The 16120-nt window shown below is 41.9% G+C and overlaps 1 protein-coding gene across 3 annotated transcripts in view; it reads left to right on the top strand.

The window, feature by feature from the left end:
• The window catches only part of RYR3 (ryanodine receptor 3), a 506364-nt gene that overhangs the window by 454325 nt on the left and 35919 nt on the right, over window positions 1-16120 (top strand). For all 3 annotated transcript variants that reach the window (XM_071214091.1, XM_058293854.2, XM_071214090.1), the window contains exons 70-79: window positions 650-820; window positions 1136-1195; window positions 7493-7624; window positions 8085-8197; window positions 10985-11081; window positions 12695-12801; window positions 13198-13249; window positions 14112-14168; window positions 15095-15194; window positions 15348-15427. In XM_071214091.1, coding sequence (XP_071070192.1) covers window positions 650-820; window positions 1136-1195; window positions 7493-7624; window positions 8085-8197; window positions 10985-11081; window positions 12695-12801; window positions 13198-13249; window positions 14112-14168; window positions 15095-15194; window positions 15348-15427 — 969 coding nt within the window. The remainder of the gene's footprint in view (window positions 1-649; window positions 821-1135; window positions 1196-7492; window positions 7625-8084; window positions 8198-10984; window positions 11082-12694; window positions 12802-13197; window positions 13250-14111; window positions 14169-15094; window positions 15195-15347; window positions 15428-16120) is intronic.

Genomic DNA, 16120 nt, shown 5'->3' with positions numbered 1-16120 from the left:
CTCTCTGAAAGGCATGAGAAAGTATGAACAAAAGAGGGGCAGCACTTCCACAGACTTGGGGAATTCATTTCTGTCTTCAGTTTTTCCCCTAACCCTCCACCAGGCAGACCGCAAAGCAGCTCTACTTTAGGGTTCTCCTTTTCCTGCAAGGGATCACATTGCCTGGTGGTGGGGAGGCTGAGTGGGATGCCAGTGTTCAAAAACACTAACTTCAGCCCGAGAAACAGAGTGATTGTAGTTCTGTGGTGGATGCTCTTTCACATTTTACTGAATCCCCAGCATTAGGATCTCAGGTTTTTTTCTGGGGTCATTTTTAATTAGTGATCAAATCATTCCTTTTGAAAAACACCTGTTTATTTTGTTTGGTCCAAAAGTGTGAAGTGTGTGAGCAAAGACTGTGTAGGTGTTTGTGGTGTGTGTCCAGTTATGTGGTTCTGTGTGCATGCACACAAGGAGAAGGCTCAGGGTGAATGCTGGTCTTCTATGGCCACTTGGTACATCTTTGTTTAATGCATTACTTTTACTACCTTTGACATGTAGTAATGCCCTACTTGTACTGACATGGCCTCAAGGAGGCCTCTCAGGTGAGACGGTTCTTTTCAGAGAATCACTGAGCCACATCTCTGTTTATTTTAACATCATCTCCTAGTCTGGAGGACAGGACCAAGAACGGAAGAAAACAAAGCGGAGGGGAGACTTGTATTCCATCCAGACCTCCCTCATCGTGGCTGCACTCAAGAAAATGCTGCCCATTGGTTTGAATATGTGCACTCCCGGCGATCAGGAGCTGATCTCTCTCGCAAAATCACGATACAGCTATGTAAGCCCCCCATCTGCACTGGCTGAGCATGTAATACAGGGGACGGTAGTGATAGTCATTCAGCCCCTAAAGGGTTAGTTCTCCTTCCCAGGGGAAAATGGATGGAGACCAAGGTACATAGAAGAAACATAACCTCATTTTTTAAAGCTGGTTGGGGAGTCAGTCATGCCCTTAGGGACAAGTCTCAAATTTCTCTTTTATTCTTATAATAAAAATCCCAGCAAAACTGTTCATATACTGTTCATACATCCCTCTATCCTACTTCTCACTTCCAAAATGACCTCTAGGAATAAACTATAATATCTCTTTTCACAGAGGGACACAGATGAAGAGGTAAAGGAACATCTGCGCAATAACTTGCACTTGCAGGAAAAGGTAATGCAACAGGAGGACATCTGATGCAGGCTCTACTTCTGCTGTAGGAAATCATCCACACACTTAGTTACTCATGCTTTTAAAATGTACCCTGAAAACAGACTAAATGTGCTTGTGTTTAATTGGCAGGACTAGCTCTCTACCCTTAATGTTTGTCCTTTCCTTTGCTATCACAAAGAGAATGCAGAGACATGCAATGAAGTATTGTGTCCACCTCCCACCATATGAACATCAAGCCAAAGTGGGGGGTATTTAGATTAAGTGTAAGTGAGGCTTGTGAAACAATGAAACATATCTAGGGGATGTTTTAGCACCTCCTACTCTAGAGATACTTCGAAACAAAATAATTTCATGTCTGAGTAGGTTTAATCTAAAAAATAAGAGAGTTTTATTTTTAAAGGCTATTTGAGAGTATTCCATACCTGTGAATCTGAACAACTCTTCCCTCAGATACATTGATCCTTAAGATGGAGCACTAAGCTGACACAAAAAGCCTCTGCTTTCGACCCAAGCATACAGGAATGGTGGATAAAATATACCACACAAAAGGCGTTAAAAAGAAATCCCAGGTGCCATTTCAAAAAGACACTCTAAATCATAGTAATGAAGACAAGTCAATACCATTGGATCACATAGGGTTTTGTAGACCAGATCTATATCTCAAAGATTGGATTGTTTTGTTTGTTTTAATATATTTTTTATTGAAGTATATCATCTATACATGAACATACATAAAAACAAGGAATGTATGGTAACTTACAAAATAAAGCTGCATGACATCATACAGGGGTCCCATATATCATCCCTCCACCAATACTTGCATTATTGTGACACATTTGTTACACACTATACAAGAGCATCACCAAATATTACTACTAATTACAGTCCATATCTTAACATTTGGTGTATTTTTCCCCCAACCCTATTTTTTTATTACAGAGGTTGTGAACTTAAAATCATGGACATTTTCCCATATGATACCCCTTCACCAATACACCATGCTGTGGTGGAATATTTGTTACAGATTATGAGAAAACACAGACTATTACCACCAACCATGGTCCATAGCATACATTTGGCACACTTTTTCCATACTCCCCCCCATTATCAACACAGTACATCTTTGGCATTAATGCAAGAATATTACAGGGAAAGCGGACTTAGCCCAGTGGTTAGGGCGTCCGTCTACCAAATGGGAGGTCCACGGTTCAAACCCTGGGCCTCCTTGACCCATGTGGAGCTGGCCCATGCGCAGTGCTGATGCGCACAAGGAGTGCTGTCCCACGCAGGGGTGTCCCCGCGTAGTGGAGCCCCACATGCAAGGAGTGCGCCCTGTAAGGAGAGCCGCCCAGTGCAAAAGAAAGTGCAGCCTGCCCAAGAATGGTAGCCATACACATGGAGAGCTGACGCAGCAAGTAGAGAGAACAAAAAGAAACACAGATTCTCATGCCGCTGACAACAGAAGCGGACAAAGAAGAACACACAGCAAATAGACACAGAGAACAGACAACTGGGGAGGGGGCGAAGGGGAGAGAAATAAATAAATAAATCTTTTTTAAAAAAATTACAGTATTGCTGTTAAACAACAGTCCATAGGCTCCACCAATTGTATTTCTCCCATGCTTCTCCACATCCCCACATCCCCACTACCCTGCAATATAGTGATGTACATCCTCACTAGCTCACAGAAGAACACTATTTCATCTCTACCATCAACGACAATTTTCATCCACCTCTGGGTTCACTGTGTTATTCCGTCCCTAGATTATTCTCTAGCTTTCTTTCAATTGACATTTACTTCCTCAGACTACCCTTTTCAGCCACAATCCCTTTTATAAACCAGCTGCTACTCATGATAATGTGTTACAATCAACTCTATCCATTTCCATGCTTTTACAGTTAATTAAAACTTCTACATACGTTAAGCATCAGTAGTTCTTCTCAACCCTCCTCTTATCTCCTAATAACCTATACTCTAGGTTTTAACTCCATGCATTTATTCTCCATATTTAGTTCAATTTAATGAGGCCATGTAATATTTGTTCTTTTGTGTCTGGCTTGCTTCACTTAGTATAATGTCTTCAAGATTCATCCATGTTTTGATATGTGCTCCAATTTCATTTCTTCTTATTGAAGCATAGTATTCCATCGTACATATAAACCACATTTTGTTTATCCATTTATTGGACGATGGACACTTGAGTTGTTTCCAACTTTTGGCAATTGTGAGTAATACCACTATCAACATCAGTGTGCAGATGTCTGTTCGTGTCATAGTTCTTAGTTTTTCTAGATATATTCCTAGTAGAGGAATTGCTGGATCATATGGTAGTTCTATATTTAGCTTCCTGAGGAACTGCTAAATTGTCTTCCACAGAGGCTAAACCATTTTACAATCCCACCAACAGTGAAGGGATATTCCTATTTCTCTACCTCCTCTCCAGCACTTACTGCTTTCTGGTTTTTATATAATGGCCAGTCTATGCAGTGTTAGATGATATCTCATTGTCATTTTGATTAGCATTTCCTTTTTTTTTTAAATACATTCTTTTTTTTTTTTTAAAGATTTATTTATTTATTTATTTAATTCCCCTCCCCTCCCCCGGTTGTCTGTCTTCTGTGTCTTTTTGCTGCGTCTTGTTTCTTTGTCCGCTTCTGTTGTCATCAGCGGCACAGGAAGTGTGGGCGGCGCCATTCCTCGGCAGGCTGCTCCCTCCTTTGCGCTGGGCGGCTCTCCTTATGGGTGCACTCCTTGCGCGTGGGGCTCCCCTACGCGGGGGACACCCCTGTGTGGCACGGCACTCCTTGCGCGCATCAGCACTGCGCATGGGCCAGCTCCACATGGGTCAAGGAGGCCCGGGGCTTGAACCGCGAACCTCCCATGTGGTAGACGGATGCCCTAACCACTGGGCAAAAGTCCGTTTTCCAGCATTTCCTTAATAGCTAGTGATACTGACTTTCTTTTCATGTGCTTTTTGGCCATTTGTATTTCCTCTTTGGAAAAATATCTAAGTCTTTTGCCCATTTTTAATTGGATTGCTTGCTCTTTTATTGTTGAGTTGTATAATTTTTATATAGAATGGAAAGCAAACCCTTATTAGATATGTGGTTTCCAAATATTTATTCCCACTAAGTGGGTTGCCTTTTCACCTTGATGAAGTTCTTTGGATCACAGAAATGTTTAGCTTTGAGGAGGTCCCATTTATCCATGTTTTCTTCTGTTGCTCATACTTTAGGTGTACGGTTTAAAAATCCACTACCTTCCACCAGGTCTTGAAGGTATTTCTCTAAATTTTCTTCTAGCAATCTTATGGTTCTTTCTTTTATATTTAGGTCTTTGATGTATTTTGAGTTAATTTTTGTGTAAGGTGTGAGATAGGGGTCTTCTTTCTTTCTTTTGGCCTTGGCTATCTAGTTCTTCCAACACCATTTGTTAAATAGACTGTTCTGCCCCAGCCGGGTGGAATTGACAGGCTTGTCAAAAATCACTTGACCAAAGATGTAAGATTCTGTTTCTGAACCATCAGTTTGATTCCACTTGTCTTTGTGTCTATCTTTATGCTAATACCATGCTGTTTTTACCACTGTAGCTAGGTAATATGATTTAAAGGTCAGAAGCAAAAGTCCTCCAACTTCGCTTTTCCTTTTTAAGATGTTTCTGGCTATTTGGGCCTCTTACTCTTTTGTGTTTTCCATTTGTTTAAAAAGTGCTGGTGGAATTTTTATTGCATTGAATTGAATCTGTATATCAATTTGGGTAGAATTGACATCTTAATGACCATCCATCAGCTTCCAGTCCATCAGCAAGGAATGTTATTCCAATTAAGTCTTTTTTTTTAATTTCTTTTTAGCAATGCATTGTAGTTTTCTGAATATAAGTGCTTTACATCCTTGGTTAAGTTTATTCCTAAATATTTGATTTTTTTATTTGCTATTGTAAATGGAATTTTTTTCCTGACTTCCTCCTCAGATTGCTCGTTACACTGATTTTTGCATATTGATCTTGTATCCTGACACTCTCACTCTACTGAAAAGGTTTATTAACTCTAGCAGCTTTGTTGTAGATTTTTGGGGACTTTCTAGATATAAGATCATATCATCTGTGAATAGTGAAAGTTTTACTTCTTTCTTTCTGATTTGGATGCCTTTTATTTTTTTGTCTTGTCTTATTGCTCTAGCTAGAACCTCTAGCACTATATTGAACAACAGTGGTAACAGTGGGCATCCTTGTCTTTTCCCTGAACTCAATGGGAGAGAAGCCTTGGTTTTTTAGTAACTTTAAAGAAGGAGGAATACTGGACCTAATTACCCATGCTGTGGAAAAAGTAGAACAAGATACTTACACAAAACTCATTAGAACCAATGAAACCCATGAACCTCTGATAGAGACAACCATGAAACCACATGGAGAGTACCCTGGAGTATATGGTTTGGGATGCTACTAGATAAAACTCCTGAACATAAGTTCACGTGAAAAAAGTATGACATGTATAAGAAAATCCCCCACTATTAGAGTCAGCAAATGCAATAAAGGAGAGAATTCAAGCTTAAAAAGTACTGAAAAGGATTTAAAAATAAGTATGTGCTGAAAAAGTTGGAGTAATGAATGTTGGTGGTGGTAGCACAATATTTTGAATGTAACTAATATCACTAGATTGTATACTTGAAAGTGGTTAGAGAATCAGATTTGGCTCAATGGACAGAGCGTCTGCCTACCACATGGGAGGTCCAGGGTTCAAACCCAGGGCCTCTTGACCCATGTGATGAGCTGGCCCACATGCAGGGCTGATGTACGCAAGGAGCACCATGTCACATGGGTGTCCCCCATGTAGGGGAGCTCCATGCGCAAGGAGTGCACCCCATAAGGAGAGCCACCCAGCGCGAAAAGGTGCAGCCTGCCCAGGAGTGGTGCTGCACACACAGAGAACTGACGCAGCAAGATGATGCAACAAAAAGACACAGATTCCTGGTGCCACTGACAAGAATATACATGGACACAGAAGAACACACAGCAAATGGGCACAGAAAGCAGACAACTGGGGGGGAGGGGGCAGGGAAGGGGAGAGAAATAAAATAAAAATATTTTTTTAAAAAGTAGTTACAATGGGAAATTTTATACACATTATTACAATAAAAAGTCCAGAAGTATGTATGGTTGAAATATGTAAAGAGATAAAGATAACAATAGAATCTCTAAAACAAGAACTGGGTTGTTTTTCCTTAAATTTTTTTAAGGTACTGGGCTGGGGATTAAAACTGGGACCTCATTTTTGAGAAGCCAGAGCTGAACCACTGAGCCACCTTGGTTCCCCTGCATTGGTTTTTTCATTGTTTGCTTGTTGTTTTGTTTTTCTTTTTAGGGGGCACTGGGAACTGAACCCAGGACTTCCCATGTGGGAAACAGGCACTCAACTACTTGAGCCACATCTGCTTCCCTGGATGTTATTTTTTTTTAAAGATTTTATTTTATTTATTTCTCTCACCTTTCCCCCACCTCCCACCCCAGTTGTCTGTTCTCTGTGTCCATTTGCTGCATGTTCTTCTTTTTGTCCACTTCTGTTGTCAGTGACATGGGAATCTGTGTTTCTTTTTGTTGCGTCATCTTTCTGCATCAGCTGTCCGTGTGCATGACGTGCCATTCTTGGGCAGGCTGCACTTTCTTTCGCGCTGGGCAGTTCTCCTTACGGGGTGCACTCCTTGTGCATGGGGCTCCCCTATGCGGGAGGCACCCCTGCATGGCACGGCACTCCTTGCGCGTATCAGCACTGCGCATGGGCCAGCTCCACATGGGTCAAGGAGGCCTGGGGTTTGAACTACGGACCTCCCAAGTGTTAGACAGATGCCCTATCTACTGGGCCAAGTCTGCTTCCCAGGTGTTATTTTTTTTAAGGAAGGGAGAGAGTGGTTTGAAAAAGACTTCATAGTAATTCTAAAAATAAAAAATAGTCATTGAAATTAAAAACCCAGTTTATGTGTTAAAAACTTAGGCTAGACACAGCTGAAAAGATACTTTAAAAATTAGAAATTTGATTTAAGGAAATGATTCAGAATGTAGCGCAGAGACTAAAGGGATGGAAAATATGGCCAATGAATTAAGAGACATGCAGGCTTGAACGAGAAGTTCCTATGAAACATCTATAGGTGTTCCAGAAGAAGAAAATAGAGAAAATGAAAGAGAGGTAATAGTAATAAGAGATACTTGGTTACTCCTGAACCATGCTATGAGTTAAAAGCTTTTTTTTTTTTTTCAGTAGAAGTGGTACAGGAGGTTGCTCATGGGTGTGCTTTGATTTTCAGTCTGATGATCCTGCTGTAAAATGGCAACTGAATCTTTACAAGGATGTTCTAAAAAGTGAAGAACCTTCCAGTCCAGAAAAGACAGTAGAGCGTGTGCAGAGAATTTCAGCAGCTGTTTTCCACCTAGAGCAGGTAAGGAGTATCTGCCCTGAGCAGTGAGGAAGCAAGTGTAACCTGGAGAATACAAAACTCCTCTCCAAAGTAAGCTGTCAGCTCTAAGTTTCCTTGTTAAGTTGAGAAAACCAGAAAAAAGGATCATTCTGGATCATTCCAGATCATCCCCAAGCACCATCTTGGTATCTATTCTTTCCCTCCTAGTGCTATATGAATTCTTGACATTAGCTCAAATGACCTGTGGAGTTGTCTACCCGTTTTTAAAGCTGCCAGTAAGCAATAATTGACTCAGAGCACTTGGGAGAAGGAAGAAAACTTAAGACCTACAAAAACTGAATCATCTTCTGGGTACATTTTGCTGACTACAGTTAAGAAACCAAAATTCTCCCAGAGTTGAGAAGTCTGGGCTGCAGGTGACTATTATCTGCCACCTGAAAGATCTGCCTAGTGTGCACCTATCCCTGTGATTTCTTTGCAGGTGGAACAACCTTTGAGGTCCAAGAAGGCAGTCTGGCACAAACTGTTGTCAAAGCAACGGAAACGGGCAGTTGTGGCCTGTTTCAGGATGGCCCCTCTCTACAACCTGCCCAGGTAAGTATGCTGTCATTTTCTTCTGCCATATAGCCAGTGATGGAAAATAAGGTATCCTTCCACAGCTGTATTCTCTTCTGTCCCTGACACTCCTAAACCAAGAGGTAGAAATTGGAGTCATTGGCCTGTGGTGCCAGTACAGTCTGCATATAGCATAATGGCCTGCTAACACAATCAAGGTAAGCATAAAAACTGAAGCCAGATGAGATTCCCAAGTGCCCCTTGCCTGCCTCAGCTCACCATTTTGTACCATAAAGTCAGCCACATAAGGAGGCTTATTACTTTTGCTGAGGTGGGATTCTTTGTGAGGCTGTAAAGGCTTCTGGGTTGAATAGAGATCTGTTGTCTAAAACACTTATCCCAAATTCTATAAACAGGTCAAACAGTATTTCTCTGCTTAGGCACTTAGCTGACACCAAAATTATAGTGTTCCCTCAGCAGACAGAAATGTGTAACTTTAGAATCCTTTAGCACAGTATATTTGTCGTTGAGGCAAAGAATAGTCATTGGCTAGGGATATCCCAAGAGGTCAATCAGGGGCATGATACCTTTACCTGAGTGTTTTAGCCTATGCTTTGAAGTAAAAAACATGTGAAGTTTGTTCCCAAATGTATCTAAACAAACTGCCTGTGTCAACATAGGAAGGATATGGGTGACATATTGGGCCACCCCAATTGAGACTAACTCAGTGTCTTTGGTTTTGTGGCAATATTCCCATCTTCAGAGTGATTATAGAGTGGGTAAGGCTGGCCCTTGATCAATAAACAAAGCTGGTGATTGAATATCAGCTTCTGCTTCATCAACTTTCAAATCAATAGGCCCATCCTTATCAGTCAGGATAAATAAACTGGTTTGGACAAGTATATTCTGAATCCCACATAAATAAATGTGTTTCTTTGAACTATCAGAGAAAGGACCATTTCTATGCTTGACATTTCCCATTCATTGGATTGTGTACTTTAGCCATCCTTTAACCAGACTGTCCTGTAACTGGCCATTGAGACTTTCTGGTTAGGGTCCTTGAAGATAGTGAGAATCATGATCTCTGAGATACATACCTGCTCCTACCAGTCTCTCAAGAAAACAGATTAGTGCTTTTGGAAGGGGATGAGGCACCATGAAATCAAGTAGAATTCATGAATATTAAGCTAAAATATTAAGTCAAGCAATCATGAGCATTAAGGCTGCTGAAGCCCTGGCAGAAAAATAGTGAAATTCATAACCCAGTAGAAGAAGTAAAAATGCATAGGATTTTTGTTTTCTAGAAGTTGTGAAACAGCAGAAAGCATTCATTTTCCTCTCTGGTGGAGATCTGTGCCTGATGCCATGCTAATTTGGTCTCCAGAAAGATTCAGCTTTAAACCCTGGTCTCCACGGCCAGGCCACCTAGCAGAAATTACGTCTCTCAAAAACAAACATTTTTCCTAAATCCACTGAAAATGTTAGGACCATCCTTTCATATTTGGACTGCTCCTTCAGCACCTCCCTACCCCCATGTGAGTAATAGTAGGTACAGGAATTCAGTATGTTGACTCACTCCTAATCCAGTTGTTTTAGAGGGGTCACTCTGGCCAGTCTCCCTAGTATGGAGGACTGTAAGTAGATTTTAAAATAACAACAAAAAATTAATAAGCTCATGGTGGAGACCGTGTCTCTTTGCCATCTTGTGGTGGCCAAAACTGCTTGGAGTCTTCCAAGGGGTTTTATTTTATTATGTGAAAACTGTTTCTCTGATGTTAGTTTTTTAAAAGAAAACCTGTATGCTTTTCTCCAGACACAAAATTAACAATTTCTTCCTGAGCACCTTTCAACGGGTTTGGCTGGAAAAGGTTAATGAAAAAACTCAGTATGACAGGCTTATACTCATTTTAATGGTAATGTAACCTGGGGAGAGATCTGCTTATTCTCTGCACACCCCTCCCTTCTTGACCATGATTTAACGTTACCATAAAAACACATTTGTACAATTTTTCTGAAAAGAACTCTGATTGGTCAGATTTTGAAGATGACAAGGGCCATTTTCTATTGGAAGCCAAGACATGCTCTTGATGGCTCTGCTCTTGGTCTTTTTCTTCCTTTTCTCTCCTTCCCGCCTCACCACTCTCCCCACATTTGGTAAACACTTAACTACCATTCGGTGACTAATATTCTCAGAAGTCAGTCCTGGCTTATAAAGAATGAGTGGCTTGTACCAGTTTTTCAGTGTTCCCAAACCCCAAGGGCACAGCTGGAATCCATGAGGCACACAGAAAATGTCTTGCCTTCCTAAGCAAAAGCTGGAGCACTTTGCCGGTGTGGTTCCTTGGAGGCCCTGTAAGGTAAAGAAGCCCTGCTTTGCTGTTTTCAATATATCCAGAACTAAACGAGTCACCAGAAACATGATTTGCATTGGATTACCTGGACAGGGGATCAGCCAAAAAAAAGGAGTAGCCAAACTGGCAAATACTTCAGAACTGTTCCTTGGCCTGGTGAATTATTTCTCATTTAGAGGGGAAATATAATAAATACCCTATTTGACCAGAGCAGGATTACAATTATAGCCACATTTTCCACTCACCATTGTTATTTTCAGAAGATGCTCCAGATACATAGGAACTGCCATGTTAGAGGGTTCTGGTTTGATCTGGTTTTTTAATTAATGATTATGGTTTGCTACTGGCCACCCTGACCAATCAGAAGATAAGAATTGTACAAAAGACTGCCCTGCTTACTAACCATTAATCGCCCAAACTAAAATAAGGTGTTCCATGAATCCTTCTTGATCTCACTCTCACCCCTTCCGCTCAGGCACCGCTCTATTAACCTCTTCCTCCATGGCTATCAGAGATTTTGGATAGAAACAGAGGAGTATTCCTTTGAAGAGAAACTAGTACAGGATTTGGCTGTAAGTACTTACTCAACTGGGAACAGATATAAATGTGAATGAATTTGATTTTTGGATTCATGTGTGTGCATTTTAACAGTTTAAACATTCACAAAAGAACCAAGTGTATACATTGGAAGCAAACTGACTGTATAAACTCTCAGGGGAAGGTCCTGCTGATGGTCATAAGAGCCAGAGGATGAATTTTCACTTGGAGGTGCTAGTACTATTATCAACTTCATCATCGTCATCATTAACAACTAATATTTCTTGGGATGCACAAACATGCCATGGGGATTTCATGCTAAGTTAAGTTTTGAGCACCGTTGGTTACAGGAGGCCACCCCACCCCAGCCAAGGCCCTGCATTCCTAGTCAATAACTCTGCTTTAGGGAAGGCACATCTCTATTTCCTTCCTGCATCTCACATTTCTGTAACTGACTCTTCAGCAAATGTGATGTGCCTTGGTCTCTAACAGACTTCATGCTCTAAACACTTATAACAATATGCAAGGTATGGAGTGAGGGGTGGGAACTCATTGCAGAAGCTCCACAGAGCCTCATCCTGGTTCAGAATACATTTTAAGCCTCCTCTCCTTTGGCCAACCCATGGTTCTTTTTTCTCCTCCTTATTTCTCCCCTACTTATCTTTTTCTCTTTTCACTTACTTTCTCCATTTGTCTTGTCCTGTTTCTCATACTGTCTTTCTCACATTCCTCTCTTTCCATCTTTCCCTATCTCCCTGTTTCTTTTCTTTCCCTCCCTTTTCTCTTTTAATCCTTTCCCCCCCATCTTCCTTCCATTTATCTTTATGCTTTTAATTCTTTTCATATATACCTGTTGGTAAAAAAGACAATTCCTTAGTTTTCTTAATTCCTTGATTCATGTGAACCACTTCTTCTGAACCATTCACACAGACCTCCGAAGTTCTCACCAATTTACTGACTAAGGTCCACCCTGCTGGCTCTGCCACTTACTAGAAAATTCAGTTGACCTCAGACAATAGGTGCTATCTCCCTTTCCGTAAAACAAAATAGAGAAAAGACTGATAAAAGAAAACTGCAAGGTGTGTCGCTTTAGAGTGGCATCTCTCAGGAACAACAGAATTTTCAGTGTTGAGAGTAATGTTCAGAAAGAGACACATTTTGCTGGGTGGAGTCCAGAACAGTATTAAGGCCCCAGGTGGCACCAGGTGCTTTGGAGCTCCTGTCCCCTCCACTCTCTCCAGCCCAACTGTCCAAGAGAAGCTGCAGATATTGGCCAGAGGAATCTAGTCTCTCAGGTGACTCACCAGGGTTTCCCTCCTGAACTCAGGTGCCCAGAGCTTGCTTGGGAGTTCTGCTGATGGGGGTCTTTAGCGCTCCCCAGTGGTCAGACTTTTTCTTTTTCTTTCTTTTTGTTTTAACCTAAAATTGGAAAGTTTCTTTGACTGGCTGAAAAAATGTATATGTATATCCCCAAACCTTGCATCCTTAGGCCTTCTGTCCTAAAATAAATATGATGTGCTGGTTTCTTTTTGCGCTTTTTAGTCTGGTGTGCACAGTGCTTTGTGCTTTACCTTCTCTTTATTCGCATGCAGTTATGTAGCACATACTGAGCTACATGCCTAAAGCCTGTCTGTGTTGGTTTCTGTAGAAATCTGCCAAGATGGAAGAGGAGGAGGAAGAAGAGACAGAAAAGCAACCAGACCCACTTCATCAGATCATTCTCCATTTTAGTCGCAATGCTCTCACTGAGAGGAGGTCAGCACGGTAGAGTGTTCTGTTTCTCCCAGGCGCTGGGGATGATTGTATCTACCCCAAACCTTCCTTTGCAGAAGGTGGCAGGCAAATAAAGGGGATGTCCTCCTTGCTGCCCTATAATTTGCTGTCAAAAAACATCTGGGGAAAATACATCAAGCCACAGCCCGCTCATCATAATACCAGACACTGAGTCTGAAGATGAAGCAGCCTGAAATTGTTACCTTCATCCCTGAATTATATGTTAAGTTAATGAAGATTCAGATTTTCAGAGTGGCCTCTAAGAATCGAGGGTGGGGTAGGGGGTGGAAGTTTCTGAATAATTCACTAGTAAATGTAATTTACAATTTCTGTTAGTTCCAAAAAAGTAGCCTGCTAAATATTTCCTTCATTTTCTAGCAAATTGGAAGATGATCCTTTGTATACATCCTATTCCAGCATGATGGCCAAGGTATGCCTGGGCTTTCTCCCCATCGTTTCAGTCTTTCTGTCTTCTTTTAGACCTCTTCAGGCCCATGGAAACTGTCATGCAGAGAAGGGTTGAGATCTAAGCTCCAGCCGTTGCACGATTCATGTGCCATAACAGTGACTTTAGGAATCCATTCTTCCATCCTCCTAAAGAAACTTGGAATCTTTGTAGAAACAGAGGGTGCCAGGGTTTAGGTTTGGATGACAATCCTCAGGTCAGGTAACTGAGGCTTAGGCATATAGCCTCTCCTTAGGTCTTCACTGAAGGTTCAGCACATGTCATACAGTTCACGTGCAAACAGGGTTAAAACTAAAGGGCAACCCCAGTGTTTGGGAAGAGGCAGAGTGACCAGAGATGATATTTCTATGTCAAGCAGGGGGACAGTGACCTCTGGAATGGAATGCTGAGTGAATGGGGGAAGTGTTCTTTCTCAAGTGGAAAACTTTCATGTTTCAATGTGGAGGGAGGTTATGTTGGGGCACAGAGGTGCTGCCTTCTTTCCTCAGCTGCCCCTCAGGCCACTGTTGAAAGGAGCAGTTTAAGATGCACACCCTGTGAGCTTCCAACCCTGTTGCAAAGCCCCAATTCTGTGTCTCCCTTCCCTCCTGTCTCTCATTTACATGAGATCTTTACTAGGTAGATGTTACTGGGTAGACTGTTCCCCAATGAGAATGTGATCTTGGTGTTCCCTTTTCCAAATACTTTTGTAGCTGCGCAGAAGGCATTTAGGGTATAACGTTGCCCTGCAGTATACTGTTCTTGCACAGCAGAACAGAGTTTTGTTTATTAGATTCACCTTTAATTTGGATGGGTGTTTTCTCCTTCCCTGCTCCATGGAATCCAGAGTTGTCAGAGTGGTGAGGATGAAGAGGAAGAGGAAGACAAAGAGAAAACATTTGAAGTAAGTTTTCACTAAGACTGAAGCCTGGGCCATGCAGCAGGGCCAACAGGCCCCATGGGCCTGGAGAGGTGGGTGCCGACCTAGGGCACGTGGCTCACCTGCCGTGGGTATCCACGTTGGCACAGTTGCCTTGAAGAAGCACCCTATGCTCCTGTTGTCTCTCTATATAATAAGAGGCAGCAGGAGGCCAGTCAGTCAGTAAACCACCCCACTAACTTTGTTCTTGTGGGAAACTTTATACTTCCATCTAAGAATTGTAGCAAAATGGGCCACTGATGGACAAATTCCAATTTATCCTAAAATTAAAAATCAGAGCAATGGAAGTATTGAGATGATTTTTGTACTATCTTTCTATAAATGAAAATTTATAGCCATTTTGTGTTTGAGGCAATGCCGAAGCACTAAGTCTCCTAAGATTAAACTGTATTTGTTTACTTTTATTGTTTTATATAAAAGCACACAATAGTAAAGGTAAAGGAATGTAAGCCTTGTCCTTCAGGTAGCCCATGTCTGGTAGACAGTCTCTTTTAATTCTGGTCTGAGCATTCTAGATAAACAGGAGTTTCCTATATTCAGAGAGATATATTCAAGTTGACCCTTAGGCATTTCCCTGTTTCCCTGTATGACAAAGCATTGAAAACAAACGCATTTTGATCTTAGGTCACTTCCTATAACTCTCAAAGAGGCCTGGACTGTTACAAAAAGTGGAAACTTGATCATCAAAAAGGAGTGAATTTTGGTCTGTTTGGGAAAGCTGGATAATGTCAGGAAATTGACTGCAGAGGTCTGCTTTATCCAAAATTATATGTTGCCTCCCTTAGGCAACTAAAGATTCTCTCCCACAACTCACTTCACCACAGCAAATTCCTGGAGGAGGAGGGGAAGTGTTCAGATCCCCCCCGCCCCCCACTCTGATTTTTTCCCAGGAGAAAGAGATGGAGAAGCAGAAAACCCTCTATCAGCAAGCTCGGCTGCATGAGCGCGGCGCTGCCGAGATGGTCCTTCAGATGATAAGTGCCAGCAAAGGTGATTTTTAAAATTCCAGGTTGGGCTCATGCAACTCCCACAGATGTTTCATGCTCTGACATAAGTCATTATCAAGTAATCTTGATTAAAGCTCAGTAGGCATAATTTACCCTCTGTTTCCTTGGTGATTCAACTGAGTCTTCTCCATGGCAGGTCAGATGAGCCCCATGGTTGTTGAGACTCTGAAGCTGGGCATTGCCATTTTGAATGGCGGCAACGCTGGTGTGCAGCAGGTAATGAGGGCTTGGAGAGGTTGGGCAGAGTTCCTGGGGGTATTTCCATTCGGCAAATGTCATGCTGCGGAGAGGGCCACCCAGAATCACCTTTGCTGGCTTTGGTCCTTGGTGGCCAATTATATCAGAGTAGCTGGGAAAATAGATAGATAAAGCCAGGCTGGGAGTTCCCAGATCTATGTGTAGTTGATAAAGAAGTTTTGCCCAGGGATAGAAGAAAAACATTTAGTTTTTTCATCTAAAAGATGATTTTTCATGCCAGGCAGCATGGGACTGTGTAATTGGAGCCCTCAGTCTTAGGTTTTTATTTCAACCCTATGTTAGCATTTATTAACTGCATTACCATGAGCAAGGAACCTCATCTGTTAAGTGGGGTTGGTGATCTCACCCACTACATGGCACTATTGTTTATTCATTCATTCATTCACCTATTTACTCATTTGCCTGTTTACTCTGCACAAGGGCCCGGCTATGTTCCAGGAAGTGGGGCTGTAGCAGTGAATAACACAAATAAAAACCCCCATCATCATGCAGGATGTAGTCAGGATTAAATGAGAAAACACATAGCAGCATACGGTCGAGTGCTTGGCACCTGGTATTTGCTCAACAGCCTGAACTGAAACTGGCTGCAGATGTCAGGGGTGCCCCGGTATCTCCTGGGTGTTCCAGGCTCTTGCTAAAAGGTGTCTGTGA

Source organism: Dasypus novemcinctus, chromosome 3, assembly GCF_030445035.2.
Source record: "Dasypus novemcinctus isolate mDasNov1 chromosome 3, mDasNov1.1.hap2, whole genome shotgun sequence".
Taxonomy (NCBI): domain Eukaryota; kingdom Metazoa; phylum Chordata; class Mammalia; order Cingulata; family Dasypodidae; genus Dasypus; species Dasypus novemcinctus.
The sequence above is the reverse complement of the archived record's forward strand: the minus strand, read 5'-3'. Positions and strand labels throughout refer to the sequence as shown.